Source organism: Lasiosphaeria miniovina (assembly GCF_030549165.1).
Source record: "Lasiosphaeria miniovina strain SMH2392-1A chromosome Unknown B0T26scaffold_9, whole genome shotgun sequence".
NCBI lineage: Eukaryota > Fungi > Ascomycota > Sordariomycetes > Sordariales > Lasiosphaeriaceae > Lasiosphaeria > Lasiosphaeria miniovina.
In genome coordinates this window covers 996816-1003862 of record NW_026848228.1, presented here as the reverse complement: position 1 = coordinate 1003862, position 7047 = coordinate 996816, and the positions used below count along the sequence as shown (strand labels likewise).

Here is a 7047-nt window from a genome sequence, read left to right as displayed (position 1 = left end):
CCCCTTTCAATGGTGGTGGAAGGAGGGGCATAAACCACATCTCTACGGATACAATATTCCACATTGCGGTTTGATAAAGTCCAAGTCTGTTCGAGGGCGACAATTAACCTTTTTTGTTTATTTCTTATTCAAAAGTCAGGAAGAAAAACGAGGAGGCAATGTAGTGTCTTAGTTATTAAGATAGATACACACGGAATAGGGATGGACAGAACAGAGAGCAGCAGCCGCGTTAACTCATAAGCTTCACATCAACAAGTCTCTTCCATGTGTGTATTTGTACATCCAATACATACATACAAAGCACCACACGCCTAATCCGTAGCACATAGCCAGACATACCAGACCCTACACCTAGGCAGCCGTCAACCCGAGAGCCTCAACCAGGCTCCTAACCGCAGCCTTGTCGGCGCGGCCCCAGTCGACGCCCTTGAGCTTCTCCGCAGCAGCAGGAGCGTCGGCCCCGGCGCCGCCAAACGCCGTCAGTAGCGCCCAGACCTCGTCGACGACCAGGTTGCGGACGTGGGGCCAGGGATGGACCAGTAGGGCGGCGAGCCGCTTGCAGGCCTCGGCGACACCCCCGTCTCCACCTGCAGTCGCAGTGCCCCCCCCCGCGATGGCGGCGTACACCTTGACGCACGCCTCGATCTTACGCACGTTACCCGACTTGTAGCCCGCCCGCTGCACATACAGACACAAGCTCTTGTAGTTGACGGTTCCGCGAGGGCAGGCCGCGAAGATGCCCGCGCGACACAGAAACGCCGTGACCTCGAGCGTTGGTATCAGGACTCTGTCCTGGCCACTAGTATTGTCTGTAGCAGCTGTGCGCTTCTTTAGGTTTGCGACAAGGGCCGTGCAGATGGCGGCGGCATTCTGTTCCGCGGAGCCGCAAAACTCGCACAGCGCCGCCCGCGTGGCGATGACTAGCTCCTCGTTGCCCGTGTCGGCCGAGGACACGAAGCCCTCCATCAGCTCCTCCATCCACGGGTCCGTGCGGGCCGCCATGGCAGCAGCGACGACGGGGTGCAGCCAGTCGCCATGGGCGAGCAGCTCGAGCAGGAAGCGGAAGTACGACTTGGAGGAGAAGGTGGACCTCCGCAGGTCGGCGGCGTAGCTGTAAGAGTAAAAAACATAGATATTAGCAAAGATCCACTGAAATGTCTTCTGGTGTTATCGCGCAGGGACATATTCACCTCAGCTTCAACGCCAGGCCCAGCGCCGCCTGTGCCTCGACGCGGACGCGGTCAAGCTTCTCCGCCGCAAGCCGCAAGACGCGCAGGAACAGCTCCGACACTACATCCTGCACCGTTTCCTCGTCACTATCAGCGCCCCCTTTCTCTTCGCCCTCCCCAAGCACCACCTCCCACAGTGATTTGATGGCCCTTAGTGCCTGGAGGCGGACGTGTGACCCGACGTCGCCGCGAGCGTTAATCGTGTAGTCATCCAGGCCCTCGACCAGAAGCCCCAGGAACGCGCCCGTGTTCTGCCGTAGGAGGTCGCTGCGCATCAGGCTAGAAAGGATAGCCACCCGGGCCTCGATGTCCTTGTCCTGTGCCCAGCGGTCGACGAGGGCGCCGGCAACTAGAGCCGCTCCCTCCTCATGGCTCGGTAGCTCTAGGCTGGGGATAATGGAATACGACATGACCAGCGCCGAGAAGTAGCCACCGCCTGCCGCACTCGCGCGGGCTGCTGTCGAGGTCGGGCGGCGCCGCACGGCGTTGGCCCAACCGCGGATGACTTGCTCGCGCTCGGTGCGGGGACAGAACACGAGCAGGACAAGCCCAGCCTCGGATGCGGCCGAGATAACTTCCTGCTCTGGCCTAGCCAGCCACTTGCCAAGAATGGACTTGGCGAGGCTCACGAAGCGTTCCGTAGTCGGCTGTGTCGTTACGGCTAGAGTGTTGACGAGCGTAGATATCTCGGTGCTGCTGCCGTTGGATACCAGCTCTGTACCAGTGCGCAGGACCCCTCGAGACACATTAGCATTGTCTAGAACCTCTTGGCTGGTGAGCAGGGCACTGGCTTGTAGCACCGGGAACGATGCGATGGTGAGCCTGCTCGCGGCCTCTGCGACCAACTCAGGCCGGCGGTAGGCTTGCGTGTCGCAGTCGCTCAGAATATCTATCAACGCACTTGTTGAAAGACGAACGAGGTCGTCTAGTGCAGGCTTTCCCTCGCTATCCGCCACTTTCACTCCTCGTACAGTAGCAGGGAGCGAATCGAGCACGGCGGCAAAGCTAAGGAGAAGGCCGTGTCGCTCCTCAACCTGCCGAGCTTGCAGCGACTTGACGTAGTGCAGCACGAGCGCAGCCGAATCGTTGAGCTTCTGCACAGGATTCTCGCCGGTGGCAGCCAGCTCCCCTGCTATCATACCATAGGAGGCAGCCGCCGCGCGTCTCGCTGTTGCGTCTCCGTCGCCGATGCCGCGCCAGCCAAGGAGGCCGTCGAGGATCGCCTCGCCGTACTGAGGCGACAGCCTGGTCACTGCCATAGCCACGTCGCGCAGAGCGCGCGACCGCAAAGCCACAGCATGGTAGTCGACGGCCTGGACGACGGCGATGCCGTTGTCGACCGTGTCTGGGTGGCGGCCGATGAGCTCCTGCAGTGCGGCCGAGGATCCGCGGCGGATGTTGCCAGCGGAATCCAGGGACGCAGCGACGGCCAGCTCGGTCGCGAGGATTTGCAGGATCGATGCTTGCGGATTGTGCGCGCCGGCCACCGATGCCGACGTCGTCGGAACGGCAAGCAGCTCCTTCGTAGTGTAGCGGCGCGCGAGCGCCCAGATGCCAAAGCACGCGGCGTCGCGCACGTTGGTGCCCATAGATCCGCCAGAGGCGCTGCGCATCTCAAATGACAACCCTAGCAACAGCGCGTGCACGATGTCAGACAACGTTTCGGCGGGCGGTGACCGGCGGTAAAGGAGGTGGGCCAGTGTCAACATCAGCCCGTGCCATTCGAGCGGATTGACGGCGCTGAGGTTCTTCTTGGTTGGGTCTCCCTTTACACGCAGCACATTGCGGTTGAGCGAGTCGAGGACTGCCTCGACGACCTGCGACGCCATATCAGCATCGAGCTTGAGCGTGATGACGCTGAGGGCCTTGCTCGCCGCGAGCCGCACGGGCGTGTCGTTGTCCCCGAGACTCTCTAGCAGGAAGCCGATGGTCGTTTCGACCAGCTGCGTCTGCACGTCGTCTTGCTGGGGATGCCGTAGGGTTAACACGGCAATGGCGCGAACCACCTTGATCGCCATCTTCCGGGCCAGGGCCGATGACGACAGCACAGAAGACCGTGCTGCCGCTGCTTCTGGCCGGGCCTCCTCGGAAGCAGCTTCGTGCACCAGATTAAACAGCGTCACCAGGTGGCGGTCCATGTCGGACGTGTCGGCCGACGCAACCAGGATCCCCGAGAGAAATGACAGCAGGCCGATGTAGTGATAGGGGGTTTTCAGTTCGGCAGCGGGCTCAGGTTCGTGCTTTTCAGGCCAGAGCGCTGCCATAGCCCACGGCACCAGGGCGTCGAGGAGGCCGAGCTGCTGCATGTCCTTGCGCATGGCGATGCGGACAAGCAGGGCCTTGGCGGCGTCGCGCTCCTTACCGGGAGATGCGAGGTAGTTGATGGCCAGGGGCAGGATCCGCGTGGTGATGCCGGGCAGCTTTGCGGGCCAGCGGAAGCCGGCGATGCGCGGGAGGTCGTCGTCATCAACCTCGACCGACGAGATGGTGGCGAGGTCAAAGGGAGCCAGCATCAGATGCGACAGCCAGAGCAGCACCACGTAGCGCTCCTCCCAAGTCCACTGGGAGGCTGTAGCCGTGGCCGTCGCCTTGCGTCTCTCGGCCTCCTCGACGGCGGAGAGCAGGAGCTCGAGGTACCGTGTCTCGTTTCCGAGGAAGCGCACGATGACCTTCTCGCCGCGGATCTTGCAAAAGGTGTACAGCAGCTTGCAGATGGCGGTGGGCAGGGGCATCAGCAGCTCGGAGCGTGTCGACAGCACCTTTGGCTGGCGGCGGCGGGCCTCCTGGTACTCGAGAAAGGCATCGGCCAGGAGGGGCAGCCACCGTGGCAGGTGGGGGTCCAGGAGCTGAGGCAGTTCTTGAAAGGGGTCCAGCAGCTTTTGGGGCATGTCAGCTAGAACAGAAACTTTCAAGCGGATTAAAGGCCATGTGTGCCATTTACCGAGGAGATCAATCGCCCCGTTTCCCGGGCGCGCACTCGCGACCGCACCGGCGTCGTCTTGGTCCCGCCCGAACCCGAGCCCGAGCCATCGGCCTTGCGGAGAAATGGACCTAGCGACCGGTCGAAATCGGCAATCAGCTCGCTCGACGCCTTCTGCAGCTTGATGTCGAGGTCCTCCTCAGGAGCGTCCATGGCGTCTTTGGTGGCGGTGCACGGTGGCTAAGGTGGTAGCTACGTCGACGGCGATGGTGATGGTGATCGAGGGGTGTCGTTGCTTGGTGGGGCTCTGGAGAGGGAGGACAAGGCACAGTCGACAGCGACAGAGCAAATCACCCCGGCTCAAGTCATTTGCGAACACATATCCAAGGTGTATTCCATGTGCCGTGATTTGGCCGTCCTAGCTGGCCAAGCATTTAATAATAGTACTAGAAATTGGAAATTTGGCCACATCTCGTCCTTCAAACTCGAAGGAAGCTAGCTGTCTTGTTATTATTGCCCACCATTTAGAGCAGTCCCCCCAGGCTGTTGCTGCCTGAAGTAGCGCGCCACTGAGCCCAGTAACACAGTGGGGCTCCCTCTCTTCCCAAACTCAGTCACTTCCAAACGAATGGACTGCCCCCAGACAGGGAAGGTACGGTGTACGGGGTACAGTAAGGGAGATCAGAATACCGTAATTGCTAATGTGTAAGGTAAGGTAAAGTAAATAGAATTTCGGTTTCGGTTTCCATTTTATCCTGGGAGACCCGACTTTCCTAAACCAGCCTTCCCACACGGCCAGATTACCCCAGCCCATCCATCCACCGTTACTCCTGCCCCTATCTAAACACCCAAACAAGCCAGCCAGCCAGCCCCTTTCCCCCCGTTCATGCGCCACAATAAATGTTGAACGTGACCCCAGACAAAAATTAGTATTGAAGGAAATGCACTTCTCTACGTGCCCTACCATCCCTACTCCGCCGCCGCCAGCGCCGCAACAATAACGTCCATGGCAGAGCTATGCGTCGTGGCGTTTGGCCCGCCACCCGCCGACGCCGGGCCAGCCCAGTCGATGCCGAGCTGGTTGAGTTCGTTGCGGTTGTTGGCCCAGATGGAGTCAGCGTTCTTGTTGATGGCGGAGCGGAAGGCGTTCTGCGGGGCGGCAGCCTGCAGGTAGTGGAGGTTACGCACGAAGATGCCCTTGAACTGCGAGCCGTCGGCGCCGCAGTTGGGTTCGCAGTGATCCGTCTCGTGGATGATGCTTGTGGTCGGGTCCGACAGGGCCGACAGGGCGGCCGCGGCGATGGCTGTGGCCTCGCTCAGGTACGAGCCGTCTCCCATGGCCCTAGCCAGCTCGACGAGGCCGCCGAGCACGACGCCTTGGTTATACGACCACGTCTGCTGGCCGTTGTTGACGCAGCTGCCGTCGTCGTTGATGCGCAGCCCGTCGTTGATGAGGTTGTTGGCATTAATCATACCGCTACCCTTGAACCACGCCCACTCAGCTTTAGCAACGCCCAGGTAGTAGTCCTTATTGCCCGGTACACGATTAGCAAGACTCGCCGCCACGCTCAGGTATAGCTCGTTGGCGATGGCGTTCTTGTACGCCCGCTCCTTGCTCCACCAGATACCGCCTCCGCACTTCTGGTCCGTGCCGTTCTTCATATCTTCGAATATGTGTTCTGCCATGTCCAGGTAGCCCTGCTGGCCTGTCACGTCCCACGACCGTATCAACGCAAGCGCCCACCATCCCTCATCATCGTAAAAGTCGTTGATAAAGCCTGAGAAGCCCCGGGTATCCAACTCGCCCGGCTTCTGTGCTCTGCGGTGAAACTCGTACTTGGCCATGACCAGGCCGTTAGCAGCCAGTCTCTTTTGCGTCGTGACAGAAGTCTTTTGCGCATTGTTATAAGTGTTGGCCATGACGCTGGCCACGCCCAGGGCCACGGCGTTTGCTTTGTCCAGCAAGGCCCAGTCGCCGAGAACCGTCAGGCAGTTGGCGCTATTCCACCAGCCTGTCGAGAGCCAGAGCCCCGTCGACGTGTCATACCACGCCTGAAGGGCCTTGGCTGCGTCCAGCGAGTTCCTGGCGTAGACAGCATCGGCCGTCTTGTGTAAGGGTGACGACACGACGAAGGCGGTAGCTCGGGCGGCCCAAAGAAAGCCCCATTTTGCGGATACCATGTTGAAGGCCAGTCTTGTGATTTGCGGGAGCGGTGGTCGATCAAGTACTAGGTGGGCAAATGGCGAGTCTCCCAAGACGGTGCTGGGCCTGCTCGTAGGGCCGGCCGGAAGACAACAGATGGTATAAATACTCGCCAAGGCGGCCGCGGCAACCACGGCGGCCGTGACTCTGCCGCCCGGAGCCAACGGTTTGCGGAAAGAAGTGGACAAAAATGTGGGCAGCACGGTTGGCCGTGTGAATCCTTTCGAGGTTGTGGGGCGTTCCTCTGATGATCCCCCCCATGATGCCCGACCGTCCGACTCTGGCTTGGAGTCCGAGTTGTGCCCAAACATGGCAAGTGGTGGAAACTCTGCGGCAACGCCAAGCCGTCTAGTGTCGTATTGTAACCTTCACACACGCCTCCTACGCACCAGTGTCTACGCAGCAAAGGGTCAGTCAGCGGGATGGTATGGCAGCATGTGTAGATCCCCTTGGTGGACCTGGTGGCTTACCGATGTCGTGGCTGCATGAAGAGCAGGCAATAAGAGTAAATCGAGATGAGAAGATGAGCTATTGGCGGACCTTGGGCGCAAACAAGGCAAAGCAAACCACGTTGCCCCAGAGTTTTCGAGACTGGAGCCAAGATTAATTGGAGCTTCTGTCATGCGCCAGTCAAGGCGAGTGTTTGCAGGATGGCTGCCGTGGCCAAAGCGAAGCAAGTGCAAGAACAGCCCAGA

The 7047-nt window shown here is 60.1% G+C and overlaps 2 protein-coding genes across 2 annotated transcripts; both read right to left on the bottom strand.

Annotated features, from left to right (window-relative positions):
- Nucleotides 1-351: 351 nt before the first annotated feature.
- B0T26DRAFT_757832 (tubulin folding cofactor D C terminal-domain-containing protein) lies at nt 352-4362 on the bottom strand (the record flags this gene model as incomplete). Its single annotated transcript, XM_060446314.1, has 3 exons — nt 352-1111; nt 1191-4105; nt 4171-4362. 3 exons carry the CDS (start codon nt 4360-4362, stop codon nt 352-354), a joined length of 3867 nt encoding a protein of 1288 aa, XP_060289519.1.
- Nucleotides 4363-4811: 449 nt separating this feature from the next.
- B0T26DRAFT_534613 (glycosyl hydrolase family 76-domain-containing protein) lies at nt 4812-7047 on the bottom strand. The gene is made up of 2 exons (XM_060435545.1): nt 6823-7047; nt 4812-6747 (listed from the first exon to the last, which is right to left on the bottom strand). Exon 2 carries the CDS (start codon nt 6661-6663, stop codon nt 5119-5121), a length of 1545 nt encoding a protein of 514 aa, XP_060289518.1. The 5' UTR covers nt 6664-6747; nt 6823-7047; the 3' UTR covers nt 4812-5118.

What these genes read in the sequence shown, in the direction of transcription:
- B0T26DRAFT_534613 (XM_060435545.1), bottom strand. Translation starts at nt 6,663, where the DNA reads ATGTTTGGGCACAACTCGGACTCCAAGCCAGAGTCGGACGGTCGGGCA.